At 36.1% G+C, this 25,054-nt stretch overlaps 1 protein-coding gene across 1 annotated transcript; it reads left to right on the forward strand.

The window, feature by feature from the left end:
• The first annotated feature begins 18,912 nt into the window (after positions 1–18,912).
• On the forward strand, positions 18,913–21,191 carry LOC130948004 (protein NODULATION SIGNALING PATHWAY 1). Its single transcript, XM_057876717.1, has 2 exons — positions 18,913–19,436; positions 19,586–21,191. Exons 1-2 carry the CDS (start codon positions 18,983–18,985, stop codon positions 20,860–20,862), a joined length of 1,731 nt encoding a protein of 576 aa, XP_057732700.1. The 5' UTR covers positions 18,913–18,982; the 3' UTR covers positions 20,863–21,191.
• Positions 21,192–25,054: the final 3,863 nt, after the last annotated feature.

The following is a 25,054-nucleotide window of genomic DNA, read 5'->3' on the forward strand; positions in this document are numbered from 1 at the left end:
GCACGTCGGCGGCCAAAGCCCTCCCATTCTTTACCTTGATAAAAAATGGAATAGCTTTTGAGTGGACCCCAGCGTGCAAAGAGGCTTTCAACCACTTCAAAAGCATAATCTCGGCAAGCCCAAAGACGGGGAAACGCTGTTTTATACTTGGCAATAACAGACGAAGCCTTGGCAGCCATTTTGGTGCGAGAAGAGGGAAAAATTCAGTAGCCGGTCTACTTTGTTAGCAAAGCACTACAAGGGGCAGACTTAAGGTACAGTAAATTTGAAAAGCTAGCATATGCGCTTTTGACCTCGTCCCAAAGGCTACGACAATACTTTCAAGGGCATCATGTAGTCATTAGGACGGATCAAGTGATCCGGCAAGTTTTGTAAAAGCTCGACCTGGCTGGGCGGATGATGACTTGGGCAGTCAAGCTGTCTCAATACGATCTGCAATATGAGCCCAGACACGCAATTAAAGTGCAGGCAATGGCTGATTTCCTGGTGAAAGTAACTGGAGACCCTCACGAGACCCCGAACACGCGGTGGAAACTCCATGTGCACGGAGCATCCAACCAAACGTTCGGAGAAGCAAGGATAATCCTAGAGAGCCCGACCGGATATATGAGCAGTCCATCAAATTCGAGTTCCCGGTCTCTAACAACCAAGCAGAATATGAAGCCCTCATTGGTGGCCTGCTCTTAGCAAAGGACATCGGGGCGACCAAGGTGGAGGTGAACAGTGACTCCCAAGTCGTCACGTTGACAAACCCCATTTTGACGGTTTGTCTTGTATTGATTTTAGGGGATTTATAACATTTTACCCACATTTATCCATTGAAATAGCATGGTTTTGTAACTTCTCCTTTAATTGTGCTTAAGAGTGAAAACATGCTTTTTAGGTCTTAAAATAGCTAAATCTAATTCTCCTTGATTCCATTAGATGCCTTGATATGTTTGTTAAGTGATTTAAGGTTTAGGAGGCAAAGATTGGATCAAGGGAATGAAGAAAGAAGCATGAAAAGTTGGAGAACTCATGAAGAAATGAAAGAACCGGAAAGCTGTCAAGCTGACCTCTTCGCACTTAAACGACCATAACTTGAGCTACAGAGGTCCAAATGATGCGGTTCCAGTTGGGTTAGAAAGCTAACATCCGGGGCTTCGAAACGATATAAGATTTGCCATAGTTGCTACACGTATGGTGGCGCGCACACGCAAAGTACGCGCACGTACCGTTGCTGCCACCTGATTCATTTAAAGCACAACGTGGCCAGCGATTTTAGAAGCCTTGTGGGCCCAATCCAACTCATTTCTGATGCTATTTAAGCCAAGGATTGAAGGGGAATCAACATGCTTTTACCATATGTTAGTTACCATTAGTTGAGGATTAGTTTAGAAGTAGTTTCTAGAGAGAGAAGCTCTCTCTTCTCTCTAGAATTAGGATTAGGTTTAGTTCTTAGATCTAGGTTTTAATCTTTGCTTTCTTCTACTTCTACATCTCAATTCCTTGTAATTGCATTGATTCTTCTTCCATTCTTTTGTTATAATCTCTATTATGTTGTTCTTGTATTTTGTTATAGATCTAGTATTGTTCCTTTTTACTCCCTTCTAATTCAATAAAGGTAATTCATAATAAAAGTGTTTCTTTTGATTGTTGTTGTTAATTTCTTTCCATAATTGTTGTTAGATTTCATTCTTGTTGTTGATTTACTATGTTTCTTCCTTTTTTGCCTACCAAGTGTTTGATAAAATGCTTGTTTGGATTTTAGTGTAGGTTTTGTTTCTCTTGGCCTAGGTAGAGTAATTAGTGACTCTTGAGTTATCTAATTCCTTTGTTGATTGATAATTAGAAGTTGCTAATTGATTGAATGCCTCTAAAGCTAGTCATTCCTTTGGGAGTTGATTAGGACTTGAGAAATCAAATTGATTCATCCACTTGATTTTCCTCCATGATTAGAGGTTAACTAAGTGGGAGTAATGAACAATTATCATCACAATTGAGAAAGGTAACTAGGATAGGATTTCTAGTTCTCACATCTTGCCAAGAGCTCTGTTAGATGTTAGCTTATTTTCATTACCATTTACTTTTCATGCTTCCTATCCAAAACCCCAAAACGACTCAAACCAATAACAAGACACTTTATTGTAAATCCTAGGGAGAACGACCCGAGGTCCAATACTTCGGTTTATAAATTTAGGGGTTTGTTACTTGTGACAAACAATATTTTGTATGAAAGGATTATTGTTTGGTTTAGAAACTATACTTTACAACGAGAATTCATTAGTGAAATTCTAAACCGTCAAAAATCCAATCGTCACACGTCCCAAATCAATGGGACATATCAAGCTAGGGACTCCCGGTTGCAAAAATATTTGGAAAGGGTAAAAATTTTGAATGAAGAATTTGATGAGGTCGTGGTGCAGCATGTTCCAAGAGAAAGGAATACCCGAGCCGAACTCCTATCGAAACTGGCTAGCACGAAGTCAAGAACGGGAAACCGGTCTTTGATCTATGGATTGGTAAAAGAGCCTACAGTCGCCCTATATGTGACCCGAGCAGATGTCGTTCCCTCATGGATCGACGTAATTACTGACTTCTTGGAAAACGGCAAGCTCCCTGACAACTAAAAGACTGCGAAGACGTTAAGGAGGGAGGCAGCCAAGTACGTATGTAACAGAACAGGGCCAGCTATTCAAGAGAGGACTGAACCAACCCCTATTGAAATGCCTACGCCCCGACCAAACAGACTATCCCTTAAGAGAAGTCCATGAGGGGTGCTGCGGTCACCACATTGGGGGAAAAGCTTTGGCACAGAAGCTCGTCAGGGCCGGTTACTATTGGCCCTCGATGATGGCGGACTCCCATGAATTCGTGAAGAAATGCAAAAAGTGCCAGGAAACGCCAATTTCTATAGGACCCCGGCAATTGAATTGAGTTTCCTTCTGGCCTCCCGACCTTTCAGTCAGTGGGGAGTTGACCTCATGGGGCCCTTCCCGGTAGGACCCGGACAGGTTAAATACTTGATCGTGGCCATAGACTATTACACCAAGTGGGTCGAGGCAGAAGCTCTGGCCAGCATATCGTCAGCAAATTGCCAAAAATTTATGTGGCGTCAAGTGATCTCCCGGTTCGGTATTTCGGAGGTCGTAATATCGGATAATAAGACACAGTTTGCTGACAAGAAGTTTAGTGAGTTTCTTACCGGCCTAGGGATAAAGAAAAGGTTCTCATCAGTGGAGCACCCGTAGACCAATGGCCAGGTCGAGGCAGCAAATAAAGTCATCCTCCAAGGCCTGAAGAAACAATTTGACCAGAAGAAAAGAGCATGGGCAGACGAACTCACATTGGTTTTATGGTCCTATAGAACAACACCACAAGCTTCCATCAAGGAGACTCCTTTCCAACTTACTTACAGGGTCGATGCGGTGATACCTGTGGAAGTAGGAGAACCAAGCCCGCGACTATGCCTTGGTGGAGTCGAGGAAGCAGTGGAGAAGGACCTGGTTGACGAGACTAGGGAGATGGCCCACTTGTTAGAGACGGCATTAAAGCAAAGGATAGCCCTATAGTACAATGCCAAAGTGCTTAAAAGGAGTTTTGAACATAACGACCTGGTCTTACGATGCAACGACGTTGGCCTTCCGACCCCAGGAGAAGCGAAGCTGGCACCCAACTGGGAAGGCCCCTACAGGGTAAAGGAAGTAGTCGGCAGTGGAGCCTATAAACTGGAGCGACTAGACGGAAAGGAATTACCCAGAACGTGGAACGTAGGAAACTTAAAGAGATTTTACTCTTAGAAGCATTAACAGACCCGCGGTCAGCCGGTAACCCGATTTAGTGACAACAGTCTCGTTTCATGTTCACCTATCTTTAGTTCCATGTTTACTAGCTATTGTTTACTTGTCTTTAGTTTCATGTTCATTTGCTACTAATTACTTACCTTGTCTATTTAGTTCATGAACTTAGCACGCTCTAATTACGCTTTGTTGAACTTTAATCATTTCTTTCTTATTTCTGACTTACTGCCTTTACGGCATCGTTCAGTCTCTTCGACCTGTAAGATTGCGACATCGCGGGATTGATCACCCTGAGAGCCAAAGAATTCATTAAGCACCACAATAAATGGCTACGCAAATAAGGTAATAATCCAAGTGCTTAAACGATAAAGCCACTGCTCGGTTTCGATTGTTGTCAGTGTTTGACAAAACGGTAAATTATTTTACAAAAAACTACAAATTACCAGTTCAAAAGCACATAACACTAAGCCACAATATGCAAAATAAATAATACAAGTCTTTACATTTCACTTCTTCAGGAGGTCGACAATCTTGCCATCTTTGATGGTCTTGAAAGCGCTAACAGCCGAGATATCAAACTCGGGCACCAACAAATTCACCTGTGCCTTAATCGCCTCCTCGGTAGCCCCAATGGCATTTTGAGCATGCTTCACCGTTTCCTTATTCTTCTTCTTCAAATCGGCAACCTTAGCCTTAGCAACGTTTGCCGACGAGACAGCATCGTCGCGCTCCTTCTTCAGCTCCTTCACCCAACCTTGAGCGACGTTGAGCTGACCCTCTAAAGTAAGCTCTCGCTCAGTAAGTCAAGCGACAGTCGCGTCAGAAGTCTTCACCTTCTCTTCAGAGGCAGCCAGCTGTGTCTGTAGCGACTTCACTTCAAGTTTGTACTTCTCATTAGCATTGACGGCTGACTAAAGCTTATTCTCCAGAGTCCGATCCCCCGCCAAAACGGGCTCCGCTTTCCTTGCTATGGTGGCTGCCCAGAGCAAGGTGCGATACACCCACTTGGCTTGGGAGGCAAGATCTCCACCGTGGAAGAAGTCCTCCGTGCTGGGTAGGAGCTGGGAGTCAATAAAGTTCCCAGCGTTGAAGTTCTTCTCCATCACGGTAAGAACTCCCTTGGTGCTCGAGGTCCATTTCCTCTTCCTCGGATTATTGACAACGAAGACCTTGGGCCCCGCCCCCTCTTCCTCGACCTCTGGCCGGGGAATCGGACATGTGCTTGTACCAACCTACTCCCCTTGGAAGGGTTGGGATTGTGCGTCGGCATCAGGAGAAGGCGGCACCTCATTGGTATGGGTGGCAGAGCTGTTATCACTATCCCCGTGATGAAATATTTGAAATAAATTGTCAAGTCCAACCTGTTCGCCAGCCATTGACGCTGAAACAAGGAAACACGTAAGAGCTCGCGGTAAGGGGAATGTTGAACAAATAAATAAACTGAAATCAGGAAACTACGACCAGACGACTACTCGCCTATGCAACCCATACCCATCTCACGATCACCCATAAGAAAGTGTGGTTTAACATTATTTTTTCTGAAAATAGCGAACAGTACGTCGGCAACCTTTTTGTTTTGCGGGGTCAGGCCTTTGTATGTCACCTTCGTGAACGCATTGGCCCCAGCCCCGAAGCTCTTGTAAGTCAGAATGCGGCATTCTCCCTCCAGGGTTAACCAGAAGGGATGCTAACCTTCTACAGGCCGCACCTTAAAGTAATTTTCCTTGAAATCGTGAAAATAATCTTCGAACAACCCAAAAATCCGTCGACCCTGGGCTGCCCAGAAAGACATGTATCCATTTTTGGCTTTTCCTTCTTTGGAGGGATTCATCAAGACAAAGAACCATAAGAAGACCTCCACCGAGACTGGTAGCTCGAATATTCGCAAACCATCTCGAAGCATCGGATAGAGGCCCAACTATTAGGGTGCAGTTGTGACGGCGCCACATCACATCGGTTCAGTAACGCCATTTGGAAGGGGGAGAAGGGGATGCAAACTCCCAAGCTGGTGAACGTTGATTTGTACAACCAGATCCAATCAGCAACCCGCGTAGTGTTTAAGTTAAGGTGGCATATTCACTCCCGATCCACAGGAACGAACATGTCGTAATGGTCCTCCTCGGGACCCCTACCGCACAACTGGTCAGTCTGACAGAACTTCGTAAGCTGCTCCAGAGTTATTTGTGAAGGAGTATCCTTCACATCTGAGATCACCCAGGCATACCGGTCTATAGGAGCCCTCGCTACAAGAGCTCTCGCGATGGGACGTTGTGCCATACCTACAGTAGGGGCACTACTCAAAGTCAGACTACGAGGTCAAAAAGCCAGGAAAATCGGAACTAATACTATAAACTACAGTGAGCCTATCTATAGTTAAACGAAGGCTAAATCTACAGTTAAACGAAAACTAAAAACCAGAAATCTAAATGGTAACCCCCTCTAAAGCCTAACTAACAGCAGAATGATTCAAACAATGCACATGCATGGCCTAAAAGCTACAAAAAATAAGCAGAAATAACAAGCAACCATACGTATTCCAAGCAGTAAAAAAGCAATGGCAACACAAGGTCAATCCACTTGAAGGAAGGGGAAGATGAGGCTTACCAGGAAATGATGAACGAAGAGGTAGTAAAAACAAAGGCTTGATCGAACGAGAGCATATCGAAGCGCTTGAGCCTGGAGAATCAGAGAGGAGTTGCAGAGAAAATGAAAGGGTGATGAAAAGAGGAGAGCGTTTTGAAACATAGAGAATGGAAGGCACAAAACTGAAATGTAACTGACGATTGAGTAGCGCGAAAGGAAAGAGCAAAAATGGACATTTCACTCAGGGTTCAAATCAGCAATTAAGAGCATTAAATGCCCAGCACGAGAAACGAGGCGACGATTGCCATTCCCTCAAAACGGTGAAACTTACTCGCGCATAAGGAGCACGACCCAATTACGAGCGGCCGACCCCGCGAGGATCCAACCAAGGAGAAAGAAGAATAGAATGCGCTAGCAACGGTGCTTACGACCATAGCTGGCACGTTGGGGGCACTGTTCCGGCCCAACCTAGCTGGTTTAGTACCACGGCCCGACCGGCCAACTCGACGAACTCGAACGGTCCGAACTGGGAGGAGACCCGCCTGTCACCTCCCCTGCCACGAGGCACTTGACAGCTGGGAAAGAAATTTTCTGGAAGGTGGGTCTGCTCCTGTGGGACCCGCCCTAGTACAGACTATATAAGGGGAGGGCCTACCCCTCCCCAAAGGTACATCACCTAACCATCACCTTTTCTGCCGCCTTGTACGGATTCTGACTTGAGCGTTGGAATCCCTTTTGCAGGTGGCTCCCCCCTCTTTACTACAACAACTCGGAAGGTCATGAAGCCGCATTCCTTGCTCACCAGCGCCAGCCAGGGAGATCCACTCTCGCACCAGCCGCCCAGAGCCAAGTCTCCTCCAACCACATGCACACTCATAACATCTCTGACCCGTTTAAAAATCGATCTACCGAACAATTAGTGTGTGATTAATTTTGAGAGTTTCACTATCTCGATAATGTGAAATATAGTGCTTTAATTTTTTCTCTCTTTTTTTTGGAATTTTGATTTTAGGGAGGAAAAATCAAATTTTTTACAAGAGCATTGTCAAACCTTTTAATCCAGCGTGCGAATGCAAAATTTTAAAACCACCAAAAAAAGAAAAATAAAAAAGGAATTTCATTCTCTAGTAAGATTCGTTAGTTACTTTTTAAAATTCTAAACTGTAATTAATTCTAGTTAGATAAAGAAAAAGAGTAAAGAGAAGAAAAAGAGGAAGAAGAAGAGAAGAGAACAATCCTGTAACCGATGATAATGATGATTAATATAGAGAATGCTTCGAGAAATAAAAAGTGATAATTTTGAAAGAATAATAAAATCGGAAATGGGTTAAAAAAGTTGAATATAAAATTGAGAAAGACAAGAATATTTTCTATTAATTTTATCTTAACTTTGTTGTAAATGATTTTTTTTTGTCTTATTTAATTCAAATTTTATTATTTTATGCATATTTGTATGATGATTTATTAAAGGTATACTTTTTAATTTTATCTATCATCTTATAATTCAGTTTTTATTATATATTATGAATCATAATTCGATTTTATTTATTTTTATTCTAAATTTATAACGAACGATTTTAATAACCATTATTCTGACTTAATAACCAATGGTCATAACATTAACTCTATACATCAACCCTATGCTTATAAAAACACTAATTTTTATATCTCAAAAGAGGAATACATAATAAGTTTTATTTCATATTTAATATTTTATAATCATAGAATTTTTATACCTCTTAAACAATTAATGATTTGAGCGTGAGAGTGTCTTTTTAGGTATCCACCCTCCGTGTTTTTTTTGTCGAAATACACATTCTTTAAAGATGAAGAGACAAGTTCAATTTCCTCTAAAGCGAGATATACCTCAAAAGTTCATCTACACAAGAATAATTGACGCTGTCTGTAGGAAAAGTAAAATAAATCCTACTCTCCTCATGTTCATAAAACTTGACTTACATACAAATTTTTTAACCAATTTCAATAATCTTGTTTAAGATTTTATTTAATACTTTTTTTATCAAATTTTAATCTATCGTAAAATTTTATAAAGTATGTACTTTATACATTCGAATTGCTTTACTTCTACATATCATAATATTTCACATGTCATAATCGATCAATGAATTAATTCAAGAACAAACTCGACTTTTAACCAATCTGAGAACAAACTCGACTTTCATCCAATCCGAAAACAAATTCGGCTTTCAATCGATTCGAGAAGAAACTCGACTTTCAACCAATTCAAATAAATACAAACTCGCCTATCAATTTTGCTAATTTTTTCAAAACTTTCTACTTACACAAATAAAATTATATATTTTATTTATATATACTTTTACATTTATATTTTGTGTAACTAATATTTATTAATTTATTAGTTATATTCAAACCTCAATATGTATTCTATACTTTGAATAATTCTTACAATTAATATATCTTTTTTTTCTTCTTTCTATTCTTATTTATATTTTTGCAAGACAATACTCATCCTTTTCTTAAAGATCATTGATTCTTGTATTTTTTTTTTAAAGAGAAAAAAATATCCTATATTAAGATACAAAGCCATTTTTTATTATTTAATAATTTTATTTATACAATTAAATGACAATAACTATGAGTTCAAATCTTAAAATTGATTCCATAAAAAATTAATTGTATATAACTATTATACTATTTACTTTATGCTATTAAATTTTATGCTATTATTTATTTAATGCAAAAAATTAAGTAAAAAATAGGTACAAACATGCAAATTTACTATTTTTGTAAAAAGAATATATCTCATAACTAAAAAAGATTTATTATATTATTAAATTACTAATTATTTTATTACTTTATTAACAAGTTAATGGATATTCTATTAAACAAAGTTATAATATTAACAAATAAAATTAAGTAATTTACATTTGGTATGTATGACATTCATATATTGTATTGTTCTCTACAATTATCAACTTTTAAGGGGTTTTTTTCCTTTGAACTCCTGTACTTTTACAATATATATTATTCAATATATATTGCGATTTTATACATATTTATTTTCTCAATTTATCTTATTCATGTCATATGACATTCAATATAAATTGTAAATATTCAATAACTAATTGCTTTGAGCGAGAAATTCATCAATAAGTTGTTGTGGGTCGAAAAAATTCCCAATACAATTAATTCTGACTTAATGATCATAACATCAACCCTATACCTATAAAGGTACCAATTTCTATATCTCAAAAGGGACACATGATAAGTTCTATTTTTGTTTTACCGAAGATAGAGAGACTCAAACCCGCAACCTCTTAATTGAATATAAGGAGACTATGCCATTTGAGCTATTGCTTCTTGACCACATGATAAGTTCTATTTCATGTTTAATATTCTATAATCATATAATTCTTATATCTCTTAAACACTTAGTGACTTGAGCATTAGAATGTCTTTTGTAAGTACCTACTATCCGTATTCTTTTTGCTAAAATATACATTTGTAAGACGAAATATAGCTTAAAAGTTTATCCACACAAGAACACTTTATATTTTTTATATTTTATTTTTTAAATTAATTTTTTAAGTTATAATTATACAAAAAATACATTTTTTAAGTTAATAAAAAACAATTGAACGTTAGTCATCTTAATGTTTCTTGATGGTTTCACTCGAGCGATATAATTAAAAGGGTAATTGAAATGATCTCTTGATTTTAACTCAATAATTAAAATAGTCCCCAAGTTTTTAAACTAGCAAAATAGTCCCTTAATTTTAAATCATAGTAAAAAATGATATTTCCATCAATCATCACCAATAAAAATTCTACATAACACGTTAACTTCTATGCTTGCGTAGCATTAAAATGACGTCATTTTACTGCTTGGGCAGAGAGAATAACTGAAAATAATGTCATTGGAGGATTATAAAATTTAAAAAATTCAAAAGAAAAACCAACTCACAGTGCCATCTTGTTTAAAAGAAAAAATATGACTAAATTCTCATAATGGTCCTCCAAATTTAGTCAGTGCATCAATTTAGTTTCTGAGATTTTAATTGCACCATTTATGTCCTCTAGATTGCGATTTGGACACCATAATGGTCCTTCGGTGAATTTCCAGCGTGACTCAGCGATAGCGTTGCTTATGTGGCACAGCTACTGCCACATTGGACATTCGAAACGACGTCGTTTCATGGGGCGAAACGACGTCGTTTCATGGGGCAAAACGATTAAAAGCCCACACGTCGCTGTTTTGATTACAGTGAGTGTAGTAGTTACTTAGGTAAAGGGTTTGGCATTCGTTATGTCTTCTCCTCCATATTTTCTCACCTCTCCCAACGCTTGGTCTCCTCCTCCATAATCTGAACAGTGGCGACAGGCAAGGGCACTGTTGCCTGATTTCTTAACATTGTTGTACTGAACTTTGGAGAAGGTTCGTGGTTCACCGTTGAAGCAATGACTGAGGAACCGTTTAAGTTAGTTTCAAGGTACAAATTTTATTTTGTTTTTTTTTTATCATATTTCATTCCTAATATGGCCGATTGTTAAGTTACTTGAACATGATGCATCTAGTTTGTGTTAGAATCCATATGTTGTTAGGGTTTTAGTGTTTTTCTTCTTCAAACCAGTAATGAATGCTCTGTTTCTTTTGAAAAGAATAGGGCGGGGTAATCTCTGATGGTGTGTAATATCTAAGTTATTTGTTGTTTTTGTGTTGCATGCGTGTTAAATTTATTTTTTCTCTGTTATGTTGTAGATGAACGCCGAATTGTTAGACATAGGATTTCATCATGGGGAAATTTTGAGAGAGGTAAGGATGGGAGATGGACATACACACGTGACAATAAGCACTGTTTGGGTGATCTGGATGTGGACAGGTTGGATGTATTCTACCTGAGAAATTACTTCAAAGAGCTAGGCTATGAGACCATGAAGGAGGTTTGGTGGCAGGTCCCAGGGATGAGCCTGAAAGTAGGTTTGAGGCGTTTAGACTCTGATAATGAGTTTAGAGAACTGTGTTCTCATGGTGGAAAGAACAATGGGGTAGTGGATGTCTACATTGAACATGGCATTTCAGAACCTAAAATAGTACAAGGACAGGATGTTGTTGTGCATGCTGATGACCAGGTGAGGAATCTTGGAGAGCAAGCCAAGTTAAATTCTAGGATGGTGAAAGACTCCCTGTCAAACCTACCACCGAGAAGGACCCTCCTATGAGTTTAAGCATGGTAACATACAAGCCCCAAGCTAAAGAGGCGTTACCGAAGAAGAGCAATGTGAATTCTAACATAGAGTCCCAGACTAAGCCTAAGTCAAAGTCTAAGTCTAAGACAGTTCCCAAACCCAAACCATGCCCAGACAGAACAATGTAACTAGGACTAGGAGATACTATCTAAGGTCTTTACGGAAAGGTATTTCAAAAGCAAAGGAAAATGCTGGTGACCATGTTCTTTTATCCTCTGACTCAGACTCTCATGACAGCTACGAGAGTGCTGAGGACAAGGCTTATAAGCCACAAGAGCCGGATGATAGCTCGGATGAATCGGGCATTGGATATACTGTTCCTTCACAAAAGAAAAAAGTCAAGAAACCCAATGCAAGGAAGAAGGTCTAGGCAGAGAGTGAAAAGAAAAAAGGGAAGGCCAAAGTCTGTGTTGATAATGATGGATTTGTGGAAGACGTTTATGATGAAGATGTGGATATCGGATTTGTGAGGGGAAGTCTAAAGGGGGAAAACCATGACGTTTTTTATCCGGGGTCAGAATTGGATGGTGCCAATTCGTGGCACTCTTTGGAGATGAAAACACCACCTAATTCAGAGGATGAGTTTGTTGGAGAAGAAAGTTCAGAGGAGGTATTTTTGGTGTTTAGACAGGGTGCTAGGTTCAGAGAACTATATTTAGAAATCGGGATGAAGTTCAATACTAAGTGGGAGTTCAAGGAGGCAGTGTGGGAGTTCACTATACAAGAAGGAAGACGGATGAGGTTCAGGAAGAACGACGGAAAAAGGGTAAGGGCAGTATGTAAGGTGAAGGATTGCAAGTGGGTTGTGTACGCATCAAGGGACCACGAAGATAGCTGCTGGCAAGTTAAGACTTTCTTCAATGACCACACCTGTCCACGAGAGGATAAGAACAGGGCAGCAAATAGAAATTGGGTTGCAAGTAAGTTGGTCAAAAAACTAAGGAAATATCCCGATTTCAGGAACTGTGAGGCTACAACATATTTCAAGACAAAATACGACTTGTCACTCAATAGGAACTATATATCACGGGCACTGTGTGATGCTAGGAATATAGTCTATGGGGATGCGAAGGAGTAATATGTCATGCTTAGGGACTATGGTGAAACACTGTTGAAAACCAACCCGGGATCAACTGTTCAGATTTGCACAAAGCCACAGCCTAGTGGTGATGTCATATTTAAGAGGATGTATGTCTGCTTGAGTGGGTGTAAGTCAGGTTTTAGGGCTGGCTGTCATTCGTTAATTAGACTTAATGGCCCATTTATGTATGTCTACGTTATTGCCTGGGCAGTTGTGGAAGTGGAGAACTTTGAGAATTGGAAGTGGTTTCTAGAGTTGCTACATGAGGATCTTGAAGACTACAAGACTCATGGGTAGAACTTCATCTCTGATATGCAAAAGGTAATTTCCTAGTGTAACCTTAATCTCACATAAATTGTAATGTGTAAAACTATGTTAGCTTGGTTTAACACATAAAGTGCAGTATATTGCTGTGAGTGATGATACCTCTGATATAATTGTTTGATTATTTATTATATCTCTGTGGTGTGCTGTTTGTTATAAGTTAGGTAGGTAATGAGTGGTGCAAATAAGGGATTGTAATGATGAACGATTATCAATTATAGGGACTATTATGGTGAACGAGTTTCAAAAATAGGGACTATTATGGTGATCGATTTTCAAAGTTAGGGACTATTATGGTGAACGATATTTAAAGCTAGGGACTATTATGGTAACATATTGTTTGCTATCTTCAAGGATTACTGCCTGTCATGAAAGCCGTGATGCCTGATGTGGGCCATCGATTCTGTGTCTGGCACTTGTGACAAAATTTCAACAAGCAGTAGAAGGACCTGGAGCTGAGGGGACTGTTATGGGAGTGTGTTGGAGCTACAACATTTTAAGAGTTTAAGGTACATAAAGCCACTTTTTCTGCAACTGGAGTTAGCTTACATGGACTTTTTTTCCAACTGTTAACTGTTGCCATTCAGGATTACATGGATAAGATAAAGAGGCTGAACGAGAACGCATGGAAGTATCTTGACAAGTGGCCCAAGGAGGCATGGACGAGGTCACAGTTCAGGCACAACCCAAAATTGGACTCGATTTGCAACAACGCTTGTGAGGTTTCCAATTCAAAGATCAAAGAAGCAAGGGGAAAGCCTATACTTACTCTTTTTAGAAGAGGTGAGGATGTTTGTCATGAGAACTATGGCTAAGAACAAGGTGAAGTTGGACAATCACCTAGGACTGTTACCACCCGTAATCAAAAGTAGGCTAGAAAAGGTAAGGAAAGAGTCCAGACATTGGCATGCTATATGGTCTGGAGATATTGGGTATGAGAAGTTTGAGGTCCATGGGCGTCCTACAAACCATGTGGTGGACTTGGGGAAAAGATTATGTACCTGCCAATTTTGGATGTTAACAGGTTGTTTTTTCTCATCCACTTACCTTTACTCATTGAATTTTACACTTGTCTTATAAATGATTTTGTTTTAACCTAAGCTGGATGAAAACTGGACTTGTAGGGATTCCATGCATTTATGCCTATGCTGCACTGGCCAGAGTCAACAAGCACCCAGAGGATTTCTGCCATAAGTTGATAACCATGGAGGCTTACAAGGAAACATACAAGTACCACATCAATCCTATACCTGGCCAAAGCTTCTGGGAACAAAGTCAGTTTAATAGGCCATTGGCACCACCAATCAAGAGGAAGCCAGGGAACCTTCAAACAAAGAAGAGGAAGGACTCCAACAAAGGCACAAGTTCTAGCAAGAAATCTAAGCCAGTAACAGCCTTGAAAAGATAGCTTTGGCCTTTCACCTACAAGTACTGCTTGCAAAAAGGTCACACCAAGAGAGGATGTGAAAAGAAAAGAGCAGCTGATGCTGCTCAAGCTGCAGCTGATGCTGCGGCTGCTGCAAAGGCAGCAGAGGCTGCTAAAGACCCTAAAAATGCTAGTGCACAAGCAACTGCAACTGCCCAGGCCACCACAACTGACACTGCAACTGCCAGTGCCACTGCAACTGCAACTACTACTAGTATAGCTACGGCTACTGCTAATATTACAATCAATTCTGCTCCTATTGGTCAAGCTTCAGAGATTGATCTGTCACAACCAATTTATTTTAAACCAGAAGACTCTCAAAAGGTACAATAGTAATTCTATAATAAGCCTTTATAATTCATGTACTAATAACTCTGAAAAAGGTTTAGTGGGTGCAAATTCTGCCATTGCCTCACGATTCACAAATTTTTTGAAGTTTGTGCCGACTCCTGGATTTAAGCACCCCCAGAAGAAGTGAACTTTAATATTAGGACATTAGGACATTACACTTGTCAAGTGTTTATTTTTTGTTAAAAGATACCGTGACTGTGCTAACTCTAAACAATGGTATATTTTGTTGATTACTAATCAAGTATGTCATGCTACTTGTTCAATTACTTATGGCTGTAATGTGTTAAAGCTATGAATGGTTTGCCATATTTTGGTATCGATCAATTAATGCTATCCATGGTTTGAATCAATCTTTCTGTTATTTATTTACATGTACTTTTACTTCATCCAACGGGATATTATATTATAGCAAACTAAGATCAGTTACACAAAACTTGTTATGTTACCACATAACACTTTCATTCATTACTTTAGGAACTACATTATATTGACATGTTCTCAACCCTTTAATAGCACCATTCCTACAAAAACAACAACTACTAAGAACCCAAACCCAAGAACATGAGTTATGAATTTCAGATTCCTAATGTCTGCCTCCTTCTTCCCCATCTGCCATGCAAAGTTCATCTTTCTGTCACCATCATCATCTCCTGCAATAGCTCTTTCAGACAACTCCTCTTGCACAAAATCAGCCCAGACGAATAACCCACACCATGTTTTCCCACTTGTCTGCAACCAACCAAAAAAATCAACCAAAAAAAATTTCAATCAGCTACAAATCATTTACCTTTACTCACATTATAGTTAGGGCAACCAAAAAAGGGCTTGTTAGGATGCGACTCTGTCCCTTACCACCTTAGCACCGGCCGACAACCACAGCCGCACCAGTTCGGAACCCGTCCCTGCCTGCTTCGCGTTGTGCTTCTTCTCCAGTTCTCCGTCGACGATGACCGGTTGGAACTTCCTGCAACATGGCTCCCACTTCCTCTCATAGGGGACAGCTATTGGTGTACACAACAGATGCAGAAGGAGACGTTGATGGAGAGAACCACATTGAAGAGAGGCCAACGAAATTTTAGGATTTAAACATGAAGACAGGGATTACATTGGAGAATTTTACGGATTGTGTACAATATGGCGTCCAACGTGACAGTTGATGTGCCACATAAGCAACGCCGTCACTGAGTTACGTCGAAAATTCATCGAAAGACCATTATGTTATCCGGATCGCAATTTGGAGAAAATAAATAGTGCAATTGAAATCCCAGGAACTAAATCGGTGCACAGGCTAAATTTGGGGAACCATTATAAAAATTTAGTCGAAAAAATCCCTTCCTCTTCTTTTCTACCTCTGATGTTGAGAAAGAATACATTTCCCTTAACACTCCTTAAATACTAGCAATAATGCCAGCAAATTGTGTAGAACCCTCCAACTGATTTGATTAGATTGGCATGAATGTTGGAAATTTTAAAATACTCCTTTTCAAATACTATTATTTTAAACCAATATTTAACTAGTAATAATTTATATTTATATTTATAAAAATTTACATACATAAAATATATAATTTATACTTATATTTATTAAAATTTAAATACAAATTAATACAGTTTATATCTATATTTATTAAAATTTATATGCATCAATTTAGTTATTAAAAATAATTTAATATTTGTATTAATTAATTACTGATTAAAATTATTAAAAATTACTGATCTTCAAAATTTTTGTGGTACAATAAATCTCATGATTTTTTTTCTGAGATGGATTGCAAATTTTTTGTGTGAAGAGTTATTGAGGAGGACCAACATTACTTTAATAAATATTAAACAATAGATATTGTGGTATGATCTATTAATTTAGCGATTTAGTAATGTCAGATTAATTTTGTGTGGGACTTTATTTGCACAAGTACAGCGGCTTGATTTATTTTTGTTTTTTTTTTATAGTATTTTTAAGTCTAACAAGTTAAATATTAATTTGTTATGAATCTAAGCTCTATTTAAAGGTGTTGATCAAGGATTATTCTATGCATAAGACAGGATTTAAATTTTTTAAAAGTTATTTAAGTAGATGATTAAACTAACCACTTGATAAACTCAAGTTAGATGGGTTGGATTTGGTTATATAAATTGCCAATTACATACTTGAGGTCTATCAACTCTATTTTCATCCATATTAATGATTAGTGTTATTTTAAGAGATACTGCAAGAGAATGAGTTTGCCTTTTTTGCATATTTGATGGAGCGACCATTTTGATTTATAGTTTAAAATTAATGGACCATTTATATTAGTTTAAAAAATTAGGGAAGTATTTTGATTATTAAGTTAAAACTAAGAGATCAGTTTAACTATTATATCTATGTAATATTATGTCAGCGTGAAAGTAAGCATAGCACGTAAAATTTTTGTCAACGACATTAACTTGGTGACTAATTTGATTAACGATTTAAACTCAATAGACCATTTTAATTAGTTTAAAAATTAGAAAACTGTTTTGATTATCAAGTTAAAACTGAGAATTATTTTAATTATTATTTTTTCATTGAATAAAATGGTGCGAAAAGTTGTTAAGACCTGAAATGTTAAATATTACATTTTTAGATGATACCCTACTTACATGAGTTTAGGGGAATAAATGTAAAATGATAAACACATCACATAACAACAAAATACAGCACAAACCCACAAAGAGTTGGAGAAGCCTTGCCAGACGAAAACTTTTCTTAAAGAATTTCCAATTAGTCAAACACCTTTTGCCGGCTAGAGTTTTGAAAAGAACCCATCACAATCCTACTACCTCAACTAACTCCCAAGAAATTCCTCTACCAATCCTATGCATTGTAGATCTCAATCTCTAATAAATACAAAAACAACAAGTTAACCACACGATATAAAGAAGAGACATAATCGTCTCCTAGTTGCCGATGCAAGTGTTTATAAAAATAGGGTTTCTAAATAGTCTCCTACCTTTCTTTATCTTAATTTCCTAACCACTAAATACAGATTTTACTAATAAGTATTTTAAGGATATTATTAATTAAACCACCATATTACATGACTAAGTTATTTTGGTAATAAATTTAACCAACTTAGTTTAATAATTTATTGGCATAATAAAAATCAGATGCAGAAGAACCATAAAAATCATAAGAAAAAGAAAAAAAAAACTTAATTTAACTTGGTTATTTTTAATATATTGAATACATTAATTATGTATTAAAAAAAATCAAAATGTTTTATTTTAATTTTTTAACCGATAATTTTAAGACATTTTTAACTAATTTTTTTACATAACAAAATTTTTAGCATTATAATTTGAAAATAAAAATATAATTTCTAACAAAAATGTTATTCGTATACTAAAATCAGCTACTAATATATTTATATATAAATATATATATAATTTAATTTATGTTCAATATGTATTTATATTCTAATATATATTTTATACTAGTAACTGATTTTAATGGTAATTTTAGTGTACCTTTAGTATAGTCAAATTTCTAATTGTACTTGATAAAATATAAGGTAAAATACAAAAGTTCATAGTTAGAGCAAATCATGCCAAAATTTAAAATAGTGTAATAAACGTTAATTGAGACTTGAGAGTACAATAATTTATCTATATATATACATTAAAAAAAAACAATCCAATTTTCAATCCCAAACTATTTTTAAAAAATTGAGATCTTATTTGTTATTAACAAAAGAAAACTAAATGAGTAATATTATTTGTATATGTAAATTGATATTTTATTTTTAAACAATTAGTTTCAAACTATTCATAAAATAATAATTCCTACGCTCTCACCTCAGACCTCACCTATTCAATATTTTCCATCTCCTCCTCTAGCTAAGACATTAACCTAATACACAAATCACAAATAGCATTACCCTTGTCAGATTTTTCAAATATTTACTACTGATGTGTTATTAAAAGCCTTAATAAAACATCACATCTTCCAAACGAACAGCACACGAACAATTAGAAAATTCCCTCTTTTGGCACTACTAGGAAACATCACCACATCACACTAACCCATATGCCTAATATTAAAATGATTTTGCAGAAAATAAAAAAACACTTCTTATTGTCCTACCCTTCCTAGCTTCATTCAGTCAATGAACCAACAGTATACTAGCTAGGCCCCTTCAAAACCTTCAATAAGCCTTCTTAATTTTCTTCCTTCTATTACCATTAACAATGAACATGGAACCAAACCCAACACAAGATGCTCTTGACTGGCAGCTAGAAGGTTCTGCCTCTTTCTTTCCACCATTCTTGGATTATCCATATCCCATTCAAGATTATCAGTTCTGGGATCAAAACCAAGACATAATCTGCTACCATAACCAAATTGATGCCGGTACCGGATCCCCGAATGCCGCAAACGGCGCTGCCGCCGTGGTGGCCACCACTGCCACCAGTACAACCTGCACAACACCCTCGGATCCTGAACCTTACAGTTACAACAACCTACCAGTTTCAGACTTGCCGACGAAGAAACGAAACTCCAGCGACAATGATTGCTCGGTCCAAAAGCCTTCACAGAGCCACAGAGCCAAGAAATTCAAGGCTCGTTCAACTAATGAAGTTGACAATGGCGATTCAGTTGCCGAAGGGACTAGTGTTAGAAAATCTGGTGGGAACAGAAAAGGTATGTAGAAGCTCTATATACTTGTTTAATTCTTTACTTTTTGAAAGCAAGAGCTCAACACAACAATAATGAAGCATATTAATTACTTTAGACCTTTTATCTTATCAAACACCATATTCATATTTGTAAGTTGTAACTATGCAATATAGGTGGAGGCAAGAACAATGGCAATAACTGCAACAATGGAAACAAGGAAGGTAGGTGGGCGGAACAGTTGCTCATCCCTTGTGCTTTAGCTATAAATGCTAAAAATTTGAATCGTGTACAGCACCTCTTGTATGTGCTCCATGAGCTAGCCTCGCCTACAGGCGATGCGAATCACCGACTCGCGGCACACGGACTCAGCGCACTCACACACCATCTATCCTCATCGTATTCGTCTTCATCTACTTCTACCATAACAAACGACTCAGGGACTAAGACTTTTGCATCAGTGGACTCCAGATTCTTCCATAAGACACTCCTCAAGTTCTATGAGGTTAGCCCCTGGTTTTCTTTTCCTAACAACATTGCAAACGCTTCCATCCTTCAATTCCTTTCCGAAGAAGAATCAAGTAGTTCGCGTACTCTTCACATCCTTGACATTGGAGTCTCCCATGGTGTCCAATGGCCTACTTTTCTTGAGGCGTTAACCCGAAGACCCGGCGGACCTCCTCCTCTCGTTCGCCTAACCGTTGTAACCGCTTCCTCCAATGAAAATGAACAGAACATGGAAACTCCTTTCTCTGTAGGTCCACCCGGTGATAACTTCTCTTCTTACCTCCTTGGTTATGCTCAAACCATTAAGCTCAATTTGCAGATAAACAGGATTGATAATCTTGAATTACAGACACTGAATTCGAAGAGTATCGACACATCTTCGGATGAAACGTTCATTGTCTGTGCGCAGTTTAGGCTCCACCACTTGAATCACAGAAATCCTGACGAGAGGAGCGAGTTTCTGAAGGCTTTGAGAAGCATGGAGCCTAAAGGAGTGATACTAAGTGATAACAACGTTGAATGCAGCTGCAATGGCTGTGGAAACTTCGCGGCCGGATTCTCCCGGAGAGTGGAGTACTTGTGGAATTTCTTGGATTCCACGAGTGTTGCGTTCAAGGGCCGGGAGAGTGACGAAAGGAGAGTGATGGAAGGCGAGGCCGCGAAGGCGCTGACCAACCAGAGGGAGATGAATGAAGGGAAAGAGAAATGGTGTGAGAGAATGAAGGAGGCAGGGTTTGTAGGAGGGATGCTTGGAGAGGATACAATTGATGGAGCTAGAGCTTTGTTAAGGAAATATGATAGTAATTGGGAGATGAAAGTTGAGGAGGATAACAAGTGTGTTGGACTATTCTGGAAGGGACAGGCTGTTTCTTTCTGTTCTGTGTGGAAGTTGGATGGGGGAGAAAAACAAGGTAGATCAAGTTCTACATTGAATTCGCGTCTATAGGGTGTGTTTGATAAATCATAAAGGACTCTATATTGTTATCTTTATATTTCTGTCTTAGACATAGTTATTTATATTTATTCGAATTGGTGCCTAAGCTATTGGTTATGTTGAAAACTTCGTTAATACAAGTTCATATCTAAGCTAGATTTTGCAAGGGAATGGTGAGACGCAGTTTGTCTTTGTCAGTTTAAGAGGTTTTCAGAACCAAAATGGTAGCACAGGTCACAGGACTTCGGAGTCTTTAACCTTTTTTTTTTTTAATTTCTATTTTACCTATTTCTCACCATTGTATAAAATTCTTGATTATAAAATTGTATGATTATAACAAGGCTGCGCGTTATGTTTTACTGCTATTCCTTGAGTGGCCATTATTTTCTCCTATTAAATTAGGAATTTATTTAAATAAATAATTTAATTAAATTCATTTTAAAAAATTTTAAAACATAAAAACTTATATTATGTCTAAGTTATAAATAAATTATTTTATATTTAATTTTTTAATCACAAAAATATTTATTTAAAAAAATTATTATAAAAAATCATTTGTTTAAATTTTTTTATAAGCACTTTAAGTCTTTAAATAACTTTTAAAAAAAATAACAAATTAATTTTAAAAACAAAAATATTATTTGTCACTATAAATTTAAAAAAAAAAACTAGAATACAAAAATTTTAATGCATAACATATAAATTTTAGTACATAACACACAAATTTTAATATACAATACAAAAATTTTTGAGATTACATATCTAAAATATTGACATCCAATCAATGAAATATATATAACACAAAAATTTTGGTATATAAAACATCAATTTTGATGTCCATCACACAAATTTTTGGAAGACTATGTATTTAGAACATTGACTTATCTAATAAACAAAATACATTTACAACAAAATTTGTGTACTATATATAAAATTTTGTAATTATATCAATAAAATATACACAATACAAAAATCTTGGTGCATAACATATAAATTTTGCAACATAAAATTTTTTAAAAGACTATAATTTATGTGCTATGTATAAAAGTTTGTATGTTATATGTAAAAATTTATATATTATATTAATAATTTTGTATTATATATAAATTTTTGTGTGTTATATTTTTAAAATTTGTGTACTATAATCAATAAATTTTTGTATTGTCCAATAAAAATTTTTGTTGCAGAAAGTGTGAAAGAAAAAAATAATACACATGTCTAATATATATTCACATTTTTTCACTAAATTACACTAACTTAATTAAACTTAATTATTAAAATATTTATACGTGTAACATCACTGTTAAATAAAAGCATCTTTAATAGCAGAATTTTTGTTAATTCGAACAAATGCATTTGAAATATTTAGTTAAATAACTTCGAAATAAGAGAATGATTAAAAAAGCTCAAAAATAGTATAAATTTGACAAATAATTTTTTAGATAACTTTTATATTTGATAAATAATTTGTATATTTAATTAATATTTATAAAATTTTGGATAATTATCTAAAAGGTACATTCAAAATATATAGAATAAAGCTAAAAAGCTAAACTCTATGAAATGCGTGTTAAAAAAAATTCTAAATCCTACTGGTCAAATCTTAAATATTAATTCTAAATTCTCTAAAAATAAGTATTAAACAATAATTTTACAATATAAATGAATTAATGTTAATTAATTAAAATTCAATTTTTTATTCTTGTTCTTTTATTCTGATTAACTTTTTGAGCACTCAAGTAAGTGAAATGACCCATGAAATTTCTATTAATAAAATTTATTATTTTTGGCTAACACTTTACTAACATTAAATTTTAAATATTAAATTTTAGAAAAAAAAATAGGTTATCTTTTAATTTTTTGATAAATTATTTTTTTAAAATATTTAATTACAAAATACTCATGTTTTATAAATTTGAGGCATATAAGTTCTTATGTCCATTTACCTTTCTAGAATCACAAGAATTAATGACGTGAATATTACAGTGTCTTTCTATTACAATGACAAAGTAAAAAAGAGACCAAAAAGTAAGAGGACATTTAGGTCTTTAAATTGGGTAATTGTTAAGTAATGCCAACATTGCCGCTGCTAATTGCTTAGGGCCTTGGTGCTGTTACTCATGGAGTCATGGTCAGTGAGAAAGGTTTATCAAGCACAAGATGAGGTTCACAAAATATGACTTAAATCTAAATGTCTTTTTTCTTGCTACCGTAATGGATAGTCAGATACCGAAGAAGTAAATAAATGAAAAGATTTATATATCTCTTGTTTGTAAAAATAAAAATGTTTTTATAATTAAATATTTTAAAGGACTAATTTGTCAAAAGATTAAAAATTTAGAATTTATTTGTTTTTTTATATTTTTTAAATCTTAATAGTATAAAGAATAAAGATTATTGAATATTTGTGGAAGGGTTATACAGTAAAAATTTCACAGATAAAGATATATATCCAATTGTGTATAAAAAAATAACAACAAATTCAATATAACAGTAAATTGACAAGAATAATTAATGAAGTAATAACTACTGAAGCAAAAGAAAAACCAAGAGAATAAGTTTAGCTGCAATTAGCTAATGTATTCTCTTTTTTTAATGTTATTTACAAGTTTATTACAAAAGATACTCATTATGATTAGTCCTAAAAGGAAAAAAAAAAGTTGGGTGGCCAAGCATTTTCTAATAAACCTTAATTACTAAGAGAATTTCTTAGGATCTAATTATTAGTAACGAGATCTGTTTATTGAATAAGTTCGTCTTTATTTTTTATTTAAAAGAAATTATGTAAATATGAGTCTGTTAATTTTAAAAAAAAAATTGATATGATTAAATACTTTTTGTTAAGACTGATGTTGAGCAGTTAGCATTCAATGTTAATCTTCCTAAACTTCTAATGTGTACTTGAAATTTTTAGTCTTAATGAAGTTTTAATATATAATAGGCCACATACAAACAAATTCGATCGTAAATCTATTTTTTGGTTATATTTAACGATAAACAGTAAAGAACATTATGCTTCCAACATCTAATTTAAATTCAACTGAAACATAAACATTTAAATAAATTTGATAACATTATTAATAACAAAGTTGGTAGTGAACTAATGCTACAAAAGACTTCACCAAGTGAAGGTGCACACATGCCATCACTAGTGCGGTCAATCACAGGTAAATTTATGCTGCCATCATTTAAATTACACAAAACTATTCTTAAAGATGGAGAAATGGCCAAAAGAACATCACTTTTCAAAATGTAGAAAGATTGTAAAGGAAAACCCAAATTAACGAGTTGTGGGTGAAAGGGAATGATTGCCAATTTAGTCCAAGATTGAGCATTTCCGTATTCCTTCATCTGCCACAGAAACCAGTGTTGTGCGTTCAAATGCTCATAACAAACAGAAAGACAGTCTTTCAAGATACATAAGTAAGTGCTCATCCTCCAGAAATAATTATCTGAATCGGTATAAGACAGAAAAAAATGAACACAAATCTCTTTACCAAGTCAAAATAAACAACCAGATGATTAACATTCTAATTAATAGTGCATGTTCTGTTACTACCAAAAAATACCCCTTCCATATTATCAGGCATAAAAAGATCGTCAGTTGGGACACCAAGTAGGCCTAATGGGATATCATCAATTATTCTCCACGAAGAAGTTGGTCCAAATGTATAAATTCTATTACTAAATTCCAAACCAGATGGCAGTGGCACTTTCTTCCTTATAAGTCCAAATAGCTTGTAGCTGACTAGCTGTCACTGAGATTATCGTAACCAAAGCCACAAAGGGTGGCTGACCGCTGATTTGCGGTGATTGGAATGTGAATCGGGTACAGGAATTCCACAAGATGCCATGCGTATTCTGGCCGCCATCATCATCAAAAAAGCATAACAATCCATGACAAGAACCAACCATTCTGTGGTAGCATTGTCCACTGAAGTAATCGACTTTAGCGGATTATCCAATATTGACTGCATGGAGAAAGATTCGATAACACCATACAAATCACGGTAGTCAGAACTGTGAGTGTAATAAACAATTCGTGGCGGAGTCAAACTTGGATCGCGTAAGCATGAACGATGAAGGTGGTTGCAGGTGAAGTCAGGGGAGGAAATTAGGATTCAAATCCTCCACATTTGCTTAAGCGACGAATGAACTGACCATTAACCAACCCAAATTGGTTAAAATTATATAAATTGGATCA

The sequence above is a fragment of the Arachis stenosperma genome, chromosome 9, assembly GCF_014773155.1.
Source record: "Arachis stenosperma cultivar V10309 chromosome 9, arast.V10309.gnm1.PFL2, whole genome shotgun sequence".
Taxonomy (NCBI): Eukaryota; Viridiplantae; Streptophyta; class Magnoliopsida; order Fabales; family Fabaceae; genus Arachis; species Arachis stenosperma.

Coding starts and splice junctions, on each gene's coding strand:
- LOC130948004 (XM_057876717.1), top strand. CDS start 18,983: ATGAACATGGAACCAAACCCAACACAAGATGCTCTTGACTGGCAGCTA. Junction 19,437..19,585: donor ATCTGGTGGGAACAGAAAAG/GTATGTAGAAGC, acceptor TATGCAATATAG/GTGGAGGCAAGAACAATGGC.